Source organism: Callithrix jacchus, chromosome 8, assembly GCF_049354715.1.
Source record: "Callithrix jacchus isolate 240 chromosome 8, calJac240_pri, whole genome shotgun sequence".
In the NCBI taxonomy this organism is placed as follows: Eukaryota; Metazoa; Chordata; class Mammalia; order Primates; family Cebidae; genus Callithrix; species Callithrix jacchus.
In genome coordinates this window covers 12,579,012-12,595,521 of record NC_133509.1, presented here as the reverse complement: position 1 = coordinate 12,595,521, position 16,510 = coordinate 12,579,012, and the positions used below count along the sequence as shown (strand labels likewise).

General features: G+C 41.3%; 2 protein-coding genes and 1 non-coding gene across 16 annotated transcripts in view; 2 read left to right on the top strand and 1 right to left on the bottom strand.

Moving 5' to 3' along the window:
* INTS14 (integrator complex subunit 14) overlaps nt 1-3,147 on the top strand; it is a 39,886-nt gene extending 36,739 nt beyond the window's left edge. For all 14 annotated transcript variants that reach the window (XM_078333431.1, XM_009005081.6, XM_078333430.1 and 11 more), the window contains one exon: nt 1,802-3,147. In XM_078333431.1, coding sequence (XP_078189557.1) covers nt 1,802-2,053 — 252 coding nt within the window. In that variant the 3' untranslated portion in view covers nt 2,054-3,147. The remainder of the gene's footprint in view (nt 1-1,801) is intronic.
* HACD3 (3-hydroxyacyl-CoA dehydratase 3) overlaps nt 3,070-16,510 on the bottom strand; it is a 41,601-nt gene continuing 28,160 nt past the window's right edge. Inside the window, exons 6-11 of the mRNA XM_002753245.6 lie at nt 13,068-13,178; nt 11,600-11,727; nt 8,255-8,367; nt 6,508-6,614; nt 5,802-5,933; nt 3,070-5,081 (exon numbers count right to left, since the gene is read on the bottom strand). Coding sequence (XP_002753291.1) covers nt 5,005-5,081; nt 5,802-5,933; nt 6,508-6,614; nt 8,255-8,367; nt 11,600-11,727; nt 13,068-13,178 — 668 coding nt within the window. The 3' untranslated portion in view covers nt 3,070-5,004. The remainder of the gene's footprint in view (nt 5,082-5,801; nt 5,934-6,507; nt 6,615-8,254; nt 8,368-11,599; nt 11,728-13,067; nt 13,179-16,510) is intronic.
* On the top strand, nt 7,107-7,207 carry LOC118145430 (small nucleolar RNA U13). The gene has a single exon (XR_004730545.1). It is a non-coding gene; the product is annotated as a small nucleolar RNA U13 (small nucleolar RNA).

Sequence of the window (16,510 nt, the reverse complement as noted above, 5' to 3'; positions counted from 1 at the left end):
CACACACGGCTAATTTTTGTATTTTTAGTAGAAATGGGGTTTCGCTATGTTGGCTAGGCTGGTCTTGAACTCCTGACCTCAGGTGATCCGCCCACCTCAGCCTCCCAAAGTGCTGGGATTACAAGCGTGAGCCGTCCTGCCTGGCCAGTCCAGAACATTCTTATTGCACCAGAGAATCTGCTTCTAGGAATGACATCTAAAATTACACATTTATGAATTGCAGAGGAGATGGCCCTCCAGAATCATGCGTAGCTAATCCAGTACCACTGGTGAAGAGACATTAAGTTACAGGGTAGAGTGGGGAACATTTAGGTTTGCTCCTTGATTCTCCCCTATTGTTTTGGTGTTTGGCTGGAATTAAATTAAGTGCAGCATAAAGTATGTCATTTGTATACTAGCTTTCTAATTCTAAAATATGGCACACACAGCCATCCTCAGGCTAGCATCTTAACGGGCGAAGATACATGTGCTACTTCGTCTGGGTTTTACCTCATTATCTTTATGTCACTGTTGTCTTCAAACCTAATTATGTAGTAAGCTGGTGAGATAAAACAGCTTTAATCAGAGTCCAACCGAAGAGCTTCTCAGCTAGCCAGGCCCCTCCCTAATTGAAGCCCATAATCCACACAGTCCATCCTCCCTTCAGAGCTTTCTACAGTCATCAGCTATTTACTCATGATGACACACTTGTTTGGCCTTCTTTTGAACTTTCCACTTTTTTAACAGATGATAGTATAAAGATGGTCAGAGAACCCATTTCTCTTTTCTGGTTTTGTATTAATTCTACATATTAGAGCTCCAAAGGGCCCAGGGAAACTGACTGCTTCAGCCCCTGCAGTGGGCAAGGAAGGGGTTATTCTGATTTGATTCGATTTTATATATATATATTTTTTGACATGGAGTCTTGCTCTATCGCCAGGCTAGAGTGCAGTGGCGCAATCTCAGCTCTCTGCAACCTCCGTCTCCCAGGTTCAAGCGATTCTCCTGCCTCAGCCTCCCAAGTAGCTGGGATTACAGGCACATGCCACCACGCCCAGCTAATTTTTCTATTTTTAGTAGAGACAGGGTTTCATCATGTTGGCCAGGATGGTCTTGATCTCTTGACCTTGTGATCCACCCAACTCGGTCTCCAAAAGTGCTGGGGTTACAGGTTTGAGCCACTGTGCCTGGCTCATTTTCATTTTATAAATGAGGTCTTTCAGATCCAGAGAGGCTACACAACTTGCCCATATCACTCCACTAAGGGGTTGTTGGGGCACTTCATATTTCTCTGCTTCTATCACTAACCAACCTTCCTTTTTGTGGTCTTTCCACTGCCTCCTCTGAGCCTGTTTATTGTCTTAGTCTGAGGCCCTGCCACAGTGACATCAGAGGATTAAGAGCCTTTTGAGATTGAGGGCAAGTCTTTTCCATACCTAAATAATTAGGGAAAAGTACTCCTCCTTAAAGTTAGGAGTGATGAAATGATGGATGCAAAGTGCTGACCACCACGTATGGCATAAATGCTCATTAACTGTGATGATGACATGTGTTCAGTCAGCTCACTGTCTTCCTAGCCATCTTCTGGTCACCTGTAGAGGAACCACTTCCCAGGTACACCATCACATTCTTGTAACTGGCATCCCTAAATAAATATGTTCTCATATAAAATTGCTCCCAAAAACAAAAAAAAATAACAAAAATAAAAGAAAAAATGCTCCCTAAAGTTCAGTCAAGGAGAACTTATTCTCAGCTGAGCACTTAGAAAGTATGTGTTGAGAACACATTTCAGGAGCATTGATGATTTTCTGTCTTGTCTCAGGAGCTGAACCGTTTACGAAAGGCTGCTCTAGCCTTTGGTTTCCTGGACCTGCTGAAAGGGGTGGCTGACATGCTGGAAAGGGAATGCACACTGTTGCCCGAAACAGCCCACCCCGATGCTGCATTCCAGCTGACCCACGCTGCCCAGCAGCTCAAGCTGGCCAGTACCGGCACCTGTGAGTATGCCGCCTATGACCAGAACATCACACCTTTGCATACAGACTTCTCTGGGAGCAGCACTGAAAGAATGTGAAACTGACTTTTGGAGCTTTCCTTTTTTCATTTCAACTGAAAATGATTTAGAGTAAAAACCTTTCCAGTGTATTCACCTCTGGAATAGCCACCCAAAGACCTTCCTGAGGCTGCCTCACAAGCACCACTTGCTGTTTTGAATGACTCCACTAGCATGAGAAGGATGTGAAGGTGGTTGGCTGATTGGGCATTAACTTCCTGGGACTCACAAGTTTTAAGCTTGGAAGATAACTGCTGTTCCCATGATGGGCACATTTCCTGAGAAGCTTGAATGGCTGATGAGCATAGAATACCCCTGCCTTCCTCAGGAAACCTGACCGGCAAGGGCTCTCTGACTTCCTGATAGCGTCGCCTGTTCTCTCCAGTTTATATCTCAACTGTTAAGGGCATATTCAAGCTTCTGTTCAGGTGTTGAGTACAAACACACCACCACTTTCAGAACCTTCCTCAGAACTTGGGCAAAATGTAGTGGTGATTCTTAGATGCTTTTGGTGTCTCTTGAGATTCTAACTTTTAAAGGGCAACCATTAATGTGTAAAATGAGTCCTGTTTCTTCAAGGGTTTTTTTTTTAATGAAAATATTTGATTTTCTATAAAATGGTTTCACTATGAAACTAAGGGTCCTTTATCTTTTGGTCTGTCCTATCACTTGAATATAATTTCAACTTCTTAAGTGGCATAAATAAGGAAAATAATGAGGTTTCCTTATTTCTGACACTGATTGATTAGGCCTCATTGCCTAAGCAAGGTTCTGGCTAGGTAATCCTGACAGATCACCAATTCCAAAGTTAGTAATGGTTCCAATTTATCAGCTTTATGACGCTGGGCAACTACCTGAGGCTTTCTCTGCATCATCAGTTTTTCAGTTGCACCACCTTCCGTGTAAATCTCACGTTTCAACCAGAGTAACTGTTTTTGGTTTAACATGCTGATTGCTACATATTTTGCCTGAACAAAGGACTTTATCACTAACAGAAAACCATTAGACTAAACTGACATTAAGCACAGTTATTAGAATTTTGATTGTAAATGTTTTAATGGAAATACACAATTGTTCACTTTCTCAAACAGCAATAAAGGGGTTTGTAACAATCACTAAGAATACAGAATTTTGCCACGAGGATGCAGCAATCTACTGCAAAGCTGATCTGCCCCATTACACATAGCTGCAAGAATATCAGAAATCAACACAAACAAGTATTGACAGGTGTTACAGACATGCAAAATATCCTTCAGTGCACAAATTTTTAAGAAATCAGCCAGCCTATGTTAACAGATGTTTTAGTTAAAGTTTCCATCTTGGGCTCAGTGACATAGTGTTAACTCACTGAATCTTCTTTCCCCCAGGAATGTTGAGAATGGCAGAACAAGAAGAGTTATCACTCCTTAAATTCTTTTATGCAAGTGTTACTCCAACACTTATTTTACTTGGTTTACTTGGAATGTATGAGGGGAAACTGATGTTTTTTACAGTGGCCAACTGTATGTCTAAATTTTCAGTTCTCTTTTTTGTGAGTCTCCCGCCAGAAATCCTTGTTAAAGGATCAGCAGGTGTTCACCCCAAAGTTCTCGCTGTTCTCAGTGTCCTACTGCAGATGGGTTTAAAAAGCTAACAACAGCAGCAGAAGGAAAATTTTTTTGAGGTCTATTCAAAAATGTACAGTCCTGTCACTCACTTGAACAGGTTGACAAGTGGACTCAGCCAGTGCAGGAGATGGAAGGCTGCCATTTTCTGTGTCTGTGAACAGCTTAAGACAGTTTGGAGGTGTGTTTGGCCTACTCTAATGTTTCTAGTTTGTCAAAGGCTGTAAGCTGTGTTACTGCCACTTTGACCTACATATTTGTGTTCCCTTTGCATCCCTGTTACCATTTGGACCTCGTGTGTGTGTGTATGTGTGGTTTGGTTTGGTTGAGACAGGGTCTTGCACTGTCACCCCAGCTGCAGTGCAGTGGCACAATCTCGACTCACTGCAGCCTTGACCTCCTGGGCTCAGGATCTTCCCATCTCAACCTCCTGAATAGCTGGCACTACAGCTGTGTGCCACCACAGCCAGCTAATTTTTTTATTTTTTTGTAGAGATGGGGGTCTCATTATGTTGCCCAGGCTCGTCTTGAACTCCTGGCTTCAACTGATGCTCCCACCTCGGTGTCCCAAAGTGCTGGGATTACAGGTGTGAGCCACATTCCTGGCTGAATTTGGAATTTGTAATCTCATTGTTTTATAAATAATGGTTCATTTTTCTTCAGTGTTGAAAATAGTTGATTTACTTAAAAATGGCATGATCATGATGTTCCAAGATTCTGATTAGTTTCTTTCAAAGCATTCTGTGCCTCTTCAATGCCCACACTGCTGAATACTATAGTAATAGACGTTGTTAGGCCAAAGGATGTCAGATGTAAAACATGTTCTCTAGCCCCACTCTTAGAAATGTTTTATCAATGACTCAGTGTACTTGATTTTTTAAAAGTCAGTGCCATCCCACTAAACAAGAAACTCCTTAGGTACAAATAATTAAGCCCTGCCTAAGTCACTTTAACAGCCTTCTATAGAGTGACACAGTCTTGCTTTTTTTCACAAGCAATAGCTGTAAAGAACAAATCTCAACTATAAGAACTGTCAATACATTGTAGGGATAAAGCACTTTTTGAAAAAAATATCTGGCATGTATTACACAGACTGAACATGAGCCAGAGTTGGGGTGGGCTGAGCCTTTTGCTGTCATTAACTGAATACACAAGAATGAACCTCATCAGATATCAGGAATCCATGTCATGCAAGTACTACAATAAGATAACAATAAATTCAGGAATGTTACTGGGGAAAAAGGAAGATAGCCTCACTGAGGATTTCATTATTTAACATTAAAAAAACTTTTACATTGGTACAACAAGGTAAAACTGTAAGAATCAGATTAGGCTCAAACTGGCAAGAAGCCATCTAAATCTTTCTTTTTAGGTGAGCTTTTTCTTTTTTTGTCCATAGTGCCGTCTGCGCTGTTTATAAAGGTGACGAAAATTTATGTATAACCCTGAAAAAGAGAAGAGGCTGATTAGAAATTAGATTCTTTGTCTATTTATAACCAGAAGCTCTTGTGGGAGGGACAGTATCTAGCTGTCATATCCCACAGCAAAAAGCTATTGCAGCAGCTCAGGAAGGAGTACAACTTATAAGAAATTAACAATGTAATACACACAACCCAACTTTTCTCCAGTGGATTTATTTATTTATTTTATTTTTTTTTTTGAGACAGAGCCTCACTCTGTCAGCCAGGCTGGAGTGCAAGGGCACAATCTCAGCTCACTACAACCTCTGCCTCCCAGGTTCAAGCGATCCTCCACCACCACACCCAGCTAATTTTTTGTATTTTTAGTAGAGATGGGATTTCACCATGTTGGCCAGGCTGGTCTTGAATTCCTGACCTTGTGATCCGGCCACCTTGGCCTCCCAAAGTGCTGGGATTACAGGCATGAGCCACTGCACCCAGCCAAGAAATATCTTATGGTATATTCCCAATCACTAAGAGCACTTAAAGAGCATAGTTTAACTGCTGGAGATTTAGAAAAGAAATATTTCCTTACCATAGCATATTCCCCTAGTGGGTCTGTTTTTGCAGAGTAATCATCCTCTAATTCTATCCTACTCTTCTGGAAAAAAATAATTATCATATGGACCTTTAATTTCTGAATGATTTAATTCTACTCTCTAAGAAGTGACAAGAAAAAGTCTGTGTTACAGAGTCAATACTTACCTAAAAATAGCATTATAAGATAAATCTGAAGAAAAAAGGAAAATCTAACTTTCATTTTCACTGGATATGGCAATGTGAAACTGAATCGTCCCGTCTCATTGAATATTGGAATGGACTGAATCACTGAGACAGCTGAAAACAGAAACAAGAACTTGTTAGAAGCAAATTAAAGTCACATCTAATGACAGGACCTTCCAGCCCCTAGTACTCTAAAGTTTCAGTTCTGGGTTTGCTGGAAAGGCTTCCTCCTCCCTTTGTACAGAAAGCTCATGCCTCTTCTCTTTCTCCCCTAGTCTTCAGCCTCCAGCCTGTCAACACAGAGACAGATGAGGAAGTCATGACAGTGGGCTTCTTCTGTTCTATAAAGTGGAGAGAAAAATCCCTAGCTGACTTATGAGATGTTTGTCAGAATAAAATAAAGTCGTCAGTAAGAACTCCCTTTGGAATACTAAAAGTATCATATAAATGGGAAGCAGGCAGGACGTGACCACCTGGCTTACCAATGTTACAAAATGAGCTACTTTTCTGGAACAGTCTGAAAACTAGGAGTATTATGGAAGGAAGACCATAGAAAGAAATCCCCGAAAAGTCCAACACTTCCATTTATCAGACTAAGGCTGGCAGAGTGGGGAAGAAAGGACTGGTCTCTCAGCCTCTGGGCACCCCCTGGAGCTAAGCTATGAAAGCTAAGAGTCCCTGAGAGTACCTTCTGCCAAACATCCCAGTGGATATACGGGAATCCACACAGTGTAACGAAGCCATGTGACCACCTTCCAATCCATGTCAACGCATGTTAGCATGTAGAAGGGGTACCTATTGAAAATAAATGATTCAAAATTAAAAAAAAGAAGAAAAATGATTCTAACGTGAAAACCCACTTCAGGTTCTGAATGCAACCTTAGAATGTCATTTAAATAGAACAATTATATTCTCAGCCACATATGGCTTCTTCAGAACAGAATTGTAATGCTGGCTATCCACCCACAAACTCCCGTCATGCTACACCCTGAATTTTCAAAGGATGTCAACTTTAATGGCAGACTAAGTTTAGGTCTTAAAGGAATCTTCAGCATATGGACTGGATACTCAGATGTTTCTTGGCTTTATTCTGAGTTCTGATCTACATTCCCAGTGGGTACGGATATTAGGTACTTTATTTCTGGATAAATGAGTTGTTACCAAAATTAAAGTATATAAAAGACCTCTAATCTAGAATCAGACATACTCTATTTTAAAAGACATCCCATAAGAAAATAAATGTTTCTTCTCAAACAGTAAACGTTAACGTTAAAGACCCATAATCTGATCCTTTTGTAGCTCCTAAGCGTGGTAATTGGATTTTCACGCTCATGTATCAGATGTGCTTCCCTCAAACCTTGTTACATCAGCACATTACTTGTCTGATTTTAAAAACATAATCTGTTTTACCTTTGTATTAAGGGTATTAGAGGGTACACTGGGCGACATGGGACATAGACCATGGTTAAGACACAATTTAAGGCTGCTATGGCCTGTTCCCCCTCTCAACTAGAAACTTTGTCAAAATACCACCAAACCTGGAGCTAGGAGTTCGTTTGCAAAATCCTTGCTCCAGCTGACTGAAAGGGAAGAAATATGGAGTATGTGTGGTCTGGTAAAGAAAAATACATCTACTTTAACTGGATCCGTTTCTTAAAAGATACTTATTCTACTAACAACTGAGAATGGGAAAATTAGGTCAGAGGCCATTTCAAACTTCAATAGTCTTGTACTATAAGAGTCATTTCTATCACCCCTTGTAGAAAGTTAGTCTCAAACTAGTTCTGTCCAACCTGGATTGCTACTTCAACCTCATGTTTCTTCAGCCCTTTCAAAAATTTTTCCATGTGGATGGTCCTCTCTTTCCAAGACTGCAAGATCCTGAAGTCAGGGTAAGATGAGTCTTCCTTTTCACTGGTTCTCCCCTTCTGCTCCCTAGTATCCAATCTGGTATTATGATCCAACGATGGCTTTAAAAAAATCTGCCGGCTGGATGCGGTGGCTCACGCCTATAATCCCAGTACTTTGGGAGACCAAGGTTGGCGGATCACAAGGTCAGGAGTTCAAGACCAGCCTGGCCAACATGGTGAAACCCCACATCTACAAAATTAGCTGTGCATGGTGGCACACACCTGTAATCCCAGCTACCTGGGAGGCTGAGGCAGGGAGAATTGCTTGAACCCAAGAGGCAGAGGTTGCAGTGAGCCGAGATCATGCCACTGCACTCCAGCCTGGGTAACAGAGCGAGACTGTCTCAGAAAAAAAAAAAATGTGCCTCAACTTTACAGAGCACATAGGTGCAACCAGAATTCTCCACATAAGTAATTTTAGTCCCAAATCAAATGAGACTCTGGCTAAGACAGCAATTCCCTCAAGAGCAGAGCTGCTGCAAAGAGGGAAATGCATTCAAGCACTGCCCTGGCATTTCTACCCACCTGAAAATTTCAACTATGCTCCACAGATAAAACACAAAGAAAACCACAGCTTTGTTTTGCATTTCTTCCATAGTGCCAATGACGATAAACAAAATAAAATTTCTTCCAAGAAGCTATTAGAAAGACCCAAAAGAGAGAAAAAAGTTAATAAAATATATGTAAAGGTATATAAATGTGTTATATAAAACCTAACACCACTAAATGCAAGGCAAATAAAAAAGATTGAGTTCGACCAGTTTAATCCTGCTCCAGTTTTGGAACAAGTAAAGGGCCGAAACCAAACCAGTCCTTGTGACTAGATAGGTACAGTATTTTGTGTTTATTTAAAATATGCACACATGTTCAAACACAGTCTAAAGAATACTACAAAATAAACATTTGGGTTTACATAACCCATGTTAAGAAATAGAGTACTACTAGTGTGGGACCCCTATAGGTAAAATCACTGCATATTTTTCTTTCCTTTTTTTTTTTTTTTTTTGAGACAGGGTCTCACTCTCTCACCCAGGCTGTAATGCAGTGGCACAATCATGGTTCACTGCAGCCTTGAACTTCTGGGCTCAAGCAATCCTCCCACTTCAGCCTCTCGAGTAGACTGAATCTCAAAGTGCTGGGATCACAGGAGTGTGCTACCACACTGGCTAAGTTAATTTTTTTATAGAGATAGGGTCTCACTATGTTGGCCAGGCTGGTCTCAAACTCTTGGGCTCAGGTGATTCTCTCACCTCAGCCTCCCAGAGTGCTGGGATTATAGGCATGAGCCACTGCACCCGGCCCATGGCTTTTCTTTATAGGTCACTGCTTATGTATGTATTCCTGAACAGTAGATTGTTTCATTTTGCCTGTTTTGAAACTTTTGGGAATCATTCTATATGTATTATTCTGTGACTTGCTTCTTACCCAGGGTTATGGTCCAAGAGACTCATTTATGTTGATGCACATGGCGATAGTCCACTCACTTTCACTGTGGCAAGACATTTCAACATATGATAGACATTCTATTCTTCATAGATATCTGGGTTGTCTGTTTCTGGGTTTTATTCTATTCCGGTGGGTATATGACTATCTTTGTACCATATAATGTGATATTAGCTACTAAATCCTTATACTGTCTTGATTTCTCATAGGGTAAGTCCCCAACTTGAGCTCTTCTTTAGAGAATATTCCTGGCCCCCTTTTTTCCCCCTATTTAAAAAATTGTGGTAAAATACACATAACAGCCAGGCACAGTGGCTCATGACTGTAATCCCAGCATTTTGGGAGGCCAAGGTGAGCAGATCGCTTGAGGTCAGGCATTCAAGACCAGCCTGGCCAACATGGCAAAACTCCATTTCTACTAAAAATACAAAAATTAGCTAAACATGGTGGCAGGTGCCTACAGTCCTAGCTATTCAGGAGGCTGAGGCAGGAGAATCACTTGAATGCAGGAGGTGGAGGTTGCAGTGAACTGAGACTGCACCCCAATGCACTACAGCCTGAGTGACAGAGCAAAACACTGTCTCCAAAAAAGAAAAAATATATACATAACATAAAATTTACCATCTTAATCATTTTTAACTTCTGAGTGGTATCAAATACATTCATAATGTTGCACAATCATAATCACCATCCATCTCCACAACTCTTCATCTTGTAAAATAGAAACTATGACCCATTAAATAATAACTCCCCGCTTAGCCAGCCCCTGTCAAACACCATTCTACTTTCTGTCTCTGATTTTGACTATTTTAAGTACCTCATGTAAGCAGAATCATCCAGTATTTGACTTTCTGTGACTGGCTTATTTCACCTTAACTTAAGGAACTTAGGTGAAATAAGCCAGTTCTTATTCACCAGAACTTAGCATAACTAAGTTCTAAGTTCTAAGAACTTAGGTGAACTTAGCATAGTTTCCTTAAGGTTCATCCATGTTGTAGCACACATCAGAATTTCCTTCATTTTTAAGGCTACATAATATCCCACTGCATGTCCATTCAAATATAGAGGGACACATGGGTTGCTTGCACATTTTAGCTATTGAAAATGATGCTCCTATCCTAGCTGGTCCTCTGTTTTTTAAAAAAACTTCAGAATTTTCTCACATTCCAAAACTTTTTAGACTGTGATTAGAACTGTATTTAATGTATAGGTAAATATGAGAACTAACAATATTATAGTATCAAGTCTTATAATTCAAGAAAATTATGTCTGTATACTTACTTTTTGTGCTCTCAATTCCTTCCTGTATCTCAAACAGTTCACTAATTTTCTCTTTAGCTGTATCTAATCTACTACACAAGCTATCCATTAAATTTTTATTTATTTATTTATTTTTAGAAACAGGGATCTTGCCCGATTGTCCAGGTTGAAGGGCAGTGGCATGATCACAGCTCACTGCAACATCAAACTCCGGTTCTCAAGGAATCCTTCTATCTCAGCCTCCCAGGTAGTGGGAATACAGGTGCATACCACCATGTCTGGCTTTGATTTTTATTTTTTTAAGGGTCTCACTATGCTGTCCATGCTGGTCTCAAACTGCTGGCCTCAAGCAATCCTCCTGCCTCAGCTTCCCAAAGTGTGGGGATTACAGGCATGAGCCACCATGCCTGGCTATAAATTTTAAAGTTGAGTTACTGTACTTTTCATTCATAGAAGTTTTTAAGAAGTACTGCCTTCATCTACGAAAGGTGGGAGGAAACCAAGTACATTTCTAACTAAGGAGACTGAAGGTAGGTTTTTCTGCTCCTGCCTAAGAATCAAACTTCCCTAGTCTTAAAGCTCCTTATAACTTTGTGATTTCATGAGGATATTATAAAAAATGAAATACACCTGAAACAGTGAAAGTCTACTTTGGTAAATATTCTTGGGGTTCTAAATGTTCTTTCTTGTTCAGGTAAAATTATGCTATTCCTGTACAAATAGGTGTTTTTACTAATTGAGACTTCTTAGCAAAATGTAACATACAGATATGGTTTGGCTATGTCCCCATTCAAATCTCAACTTGAATTGTATCTCCCAGAATTCCCACATGTATGAGAGGGACCCAGGGGGAAGTAAGTGAATCATGGGGGCCAGTCTTTCCTGTGCTATTCTCACGATACTGAATAAGTCAGGGGTTTCTGCTTTTGCTTCTACCTCATTCTCTCTTGCCACCGCCATGTAAGAAGTGCCTTTCGCCCTGTGCCATAACTGTGAGACCTTCCCCAGCCAAGTGGAACTGTAAATCCAATTAAATCTCTTTCTTTTGTAAATTGCGCAGTCTTGGGTATGTCTTTATGAGCAGCATGAAAACAGACTAATACACATACCTACTAGAGAAATAATGGGACCTTCCATTACCCACCCTTCAGCTCAACTATTCAATACCTGGATCAGAGAAGGCAGTAGTGGTGACGAAGTAACTCCAATTGCTGCATTGATAGTTTCCACAACTGCCAGCATCTGGCAGAAATACATCATGTCAGCCACAGTATGGAATGTGTCATAAAAGGATTCTATGGGCACAAATACACATTAAGGGTCAATCAGATGGTAAATTCCAACAGAATTATTTCTCAAACTAGATCACTCCTTTCATGAAAATAACTGTAAGAAAGGAGTAACAAACATCCAGTCAGATTTGAGTTTCTTACTTAACTAAGCAGGAAGATTGCAGGCCACTGGTGTCAGGAATAGTAAATTCTACTGGTTACCACAATGTTCACACATAAACCTTACATGCCTTTCTCATTTTTTTTAAGAGTCAAGGTCTTGCTCCATCACCCAGTCTGGAGTGCAGAGTCATGACCATGGCTCACTGAGGCCTCAACCTCCTGGGTTCAAGAGATCCTCCCCCTTGGCCTCTTAAAGTAATAGAATTACAGGCCTGAGCTACTACACCTGGTCCATACTTTATCAGATAGAAAAACCCTCTCCCATTACTCTTTCTTCTCCTAAGTTTTATTACCTATTTATTCATAAATAAAATTTCAGAATATTTTAGATCAAATTCTCAAAAATTTCTCATTGGCATTTACCAATGGAATGCCACTGGTCAGAGCCAGAATCCTGTTAAACACATAAATTAATTTAAGAAGGCCGGGCGTGGTGGCTCATGCCTGTAATCCCAGCACTTTGGGAGGCCAAGGTGGGTGGATCATGAGGTCAAGATAACCAGACCATCCTGGTCAACATGGTGAAACCCCGTCTCTACTAAAAATACAAAACATTAGCTGGGCATGGTGGCACGTGCCTGTAATCCCAGCTACTCAGGAGGATGAGGCAGGAGAATTGCTTGAACCCAGGAGGCGGAGGTTACAGTGAGCTGAGATCGTGCCACTGCACTCCAGCCTGGGTAACAAGAGCTAAACTCCATCTCAAAAAAAAAAAAAATTAATTTAAGAAGAACTAATATCTTTATGATATTCTTTTAATTCTGTTTTAGAATAGTTCGTTTTCGAACCTATTTAGCCTCCAAAAGGGTGAGAATTCTTTGGCCTTGCATAACTTTGGCACTGGAAGTATCATATCAATTTATTTAGTGGTTACTGGAGTATCAAGTAGTGAACAAACGAAAGGATTCTATCCCAAGATGTGGCTCTGGCTAGCTATGGATGTGAACCATTTTTTGACCATCTCTAGGCCTGTTTTCTTACCTGTTAAATGGAAAGAATACCAGTCAACTTATTTCACAAGGTCATGGGAAATAAGAAGTATGAAAGCACAACAAAAAGCAGGGGGTGCTGCACAAAAGCAGGGGTTATTATCACCATCAAAGGCAGAGAGTGCTCCCTTTGGTGAGTACTGGGCCAAACAACTGAGAAAGGGAAAATTAATCCTAAAATTTCTTACTTGCCTTTTCCCAAGATACAGAATCGCACAGTCAGGTTGACAAAGATCCAGGAGAATCCCAAGAATTGCACAAGATTATACATAAACAGGTATCCTTTCCTTAAGTTTGCAAGAGCTGTAAAGCAAATCAAAGCAGTAAGCTATTAAAAGCAATAGTCCCAGCAGGAGAGAGGTATATCAGGTATATCTGGATGACTTAACCCTTTTCCTTCCTGAGTGCTCCTAAGCTCCCACACAAATACCCGGTCCAGGTCCTCACCAGCCTGGGCTCCCACTCCCATAGAGAAACATGAGGAACGTTGCTCTCCAGCATGTATTTTCAGCAGTCCTTCTTTTCCCCAGCCTTGAAGGACAGGTATACAGACATAACAAACCCATGAAAGAAATACTACTCCTGGTGTGATATTATTGTGTGTGGGTATATATGTTTTCACTCATGGTTTCTGGCTCCTAACTCCCACAGCCCTTGTTACAGTCTTTTGTTATACTGTTTGGACAATTCTGTTTTCTGAGGCCTAAACTGTCCCAACAGTATAACAAAACAGAAAGTCAGAGAATGCCTCTATGACCTTCCCCTGCCTTCCTTTCAGCTGCCCAAGGCAGGACTCTAATCTAATTGTAGGTCCTAAGACCCTCATTCCAGAGAGGGTCCTGCCTCATACTCTGGAGGAGGGAATGCTGCACAGAGAAGCTGAGAAGAATCTTAACAGACAGGCCTTGCTGGGTTTAGATCAGACCCTTTTTGTCCAATCACATTTCAACACAGTTCAACATGCTTCAATCATGCCTATCTGATGGAGTCTCCATAAAAGGCCCAAGGGGACAGGGTTTAGTCAGTTCCAGATAGCTGAACACATGAAGGTTCCTGGAGGGTGGCACACCTGGGGAGGGCACAGAAGCTCCACACCACTTCCTTCATCCTTCATCCTAATCTCTTCATCTGTATCCTTCATAATATCCTTTAAAATAAACCAGCAAATCCTTTCCCTGAGTTCTGTGGAGCCACATTAGCATATCAATCAAACCCCAGGAGCAGGTTATGGGAACTGAGATTTATAGCCTATTGCTCAGAATTTCTGGAGGCCCAGACTCAGGACAGGCATCTAAAGTTGGGGGCTGGGGGATATCTTGGGAACTGAGCCCTCCATCTGTGGGAATCTGATGCTGTCTCTGTGTAGATAGTGTCAGAATTGAATCAGAGGGCACCCAGCTGGTGTCTGCTGCAGAACTGACTGCTTGGTGTGTGGGGGGAAAAAAACCCACAGACTTGGTCACAGAAGTCTTCTGTGTTGATTGTTTTTGAGTGAGAAAATAGAAAAAAGCAGGTGAGTGTTGTATTTTTCCCATAACACCTGGCAAAAAAAATGAGTGGCCATCTGAAGAGGCATTACAAAAAGGAAATAAAGATTTCCTCAGCTCCTACTCCTGTCACTTTTTTTTTTGAGACAGTCTCACTCTGTCACCCAGGCTGGAGTGCAGTAGCACGATCAGGGCTCACTGCAACCTCCATCTCCCAGGTTCACGCAATTCACCTGCCTCAGCCTCCCGAGTACCTGGGATTACAGGCACCTGCCACCATGCCCAGTTAATTTCTGTATTTTAGCAGAGATGGAGTTTCATCATGTTGGCCAGGCTGGTCTTGAACTCCTGACCTCAGGTGATCCACTCAACTCGGTCTCGCAAAGTGCTGGGGTTGCAGGCATGAGCCACCACACCTGGCCCTCCTGTCATCTTAATATAATCCACAGTTTCTTCTTTTCTGGATTTTTTTTTTTTTTTTTGAGACAGAGTTTCCCTCTTGTTGCCCAGGCTGGAGTGCAATGGCACTGTCTCAGCTCACTGCAACCTCCGCCTCCCAGGTTCAAGTGCTGCTTCTGCCTCAGCCTCTCAAGTAGCTGGTATTACGGCATGCGCCACCATGCCTGGCTACTTTTGTATTTTTAGTAGAAGTGGGTTTCACCATGTTAGGCTGGTCTCGAACTCCTGATCTCAGGTGATCCACCCACCTTGGCCTCCCAAAGTGCTGGGATTACAGGTGTGAGCCACTGTGCCCAGGCTTTTCTGAAATTTCTTTAAGGTCACTGAGGTCAAACTAGCTCAAAGAGATATATATAGTAAATGAAAAAAACAATTCTGATATTTGGTTATATATTCATTCAACCAAGCATTAACTGAATACCTACAATGTGCAAGGTACTGTGAGGAGAACTACTGGGATGCAAAGGTAGTTCAAGGCTGCCCTCAGAGTTTACAGTCTCAAATCTGTAATACCAGGTAGGGAGTGACCAGTAATGTCTTGTGAAACTTTCAAGAGGGAAAAATGACATTAGGCTGGAGAAGTGGGCATCAAGCTAGTCTACATGGATAAAGCTGGTATCTAATCGGGGCTTTTTTATTTTTTATTTTTCTAAGATAGGGTCTCATTCTGTTGCCCAGGTTAGAATGCAGCGGTGGGACCACAGCTCTCTGCAGCCCTGACCTCCTGGGGTCAACCCATCCTCTCACCTCAGCCTCCCACCTCAGTCTTCAGGTCTGTACCACCACACCCTGCTAATTTCATATTATTCTATGTTTTGTAGAAACACAGTCTCCCTATGTTGCCCAGGCCGATCTTGAACTCCAGGCCTAAAAATCCTCCCACCTCAGTCTCCCAAAGTACTGGGATTATAGGCCTGAGCCACTATACTTGGCCTGATCTAGGCTGTGAAAGATGGGCAGACTGAGGACATAACCAAAGGAGGACAATTTCAAACCAACATGCAGAAAAATAAGGGACATTAATTTTGTCTGCAGCCTAAGATTCATGCAGATATAGCCAATTACAAAGTAAAGGAAGAAACAAGGAGTTCTGACAGTCATGGTTGAATCAAAGGAGTAGGGTAAAGACAGTTCTCAAGAGAAGATCTATGCTGTTCAGATTTTGCTGCTACGTATTTATTCCTAGACTACAGACATTCTGCAGAGACATTCGGTTGGTCCTCAAATAATCAAATTTAATAATGTCGTCAGTCAAAAGCAGCCTAAGCCAGGCACAGTGGCACATGCCTGTAATCCCAACTACTTGGGAGGCTGAGGTAGGAGGATTTTTAGGCCTGGAGTTCAAGATCGGCCTGGGCAACATAGCGATCACTTGAGTCCAGGAGCTCAACATCAGCCTGGACAGCATAGCAAGGCCCCATCTCAAAAAAAAAAAAAAAAAAAAAAAAAAGGTAGCCTTATCCTAAGACTCCAAAAAATGTCAGGTTTCTAGCAACATTTAGCTAATTAAAAGTTTCTTCTTCAAAACTAAAAAAATTATTATACTTTCCCTCCATAAAGAACTTCCTTGATCAGAAAACTTTATGAATTTTGATAAAACAGTTAAAGCTTTACCTAACCAAAAAAATCCATATATTAGAATTTTTATCTATTTTTGAAGTTTATCCCTTTAAAACACCAAAAAATTAA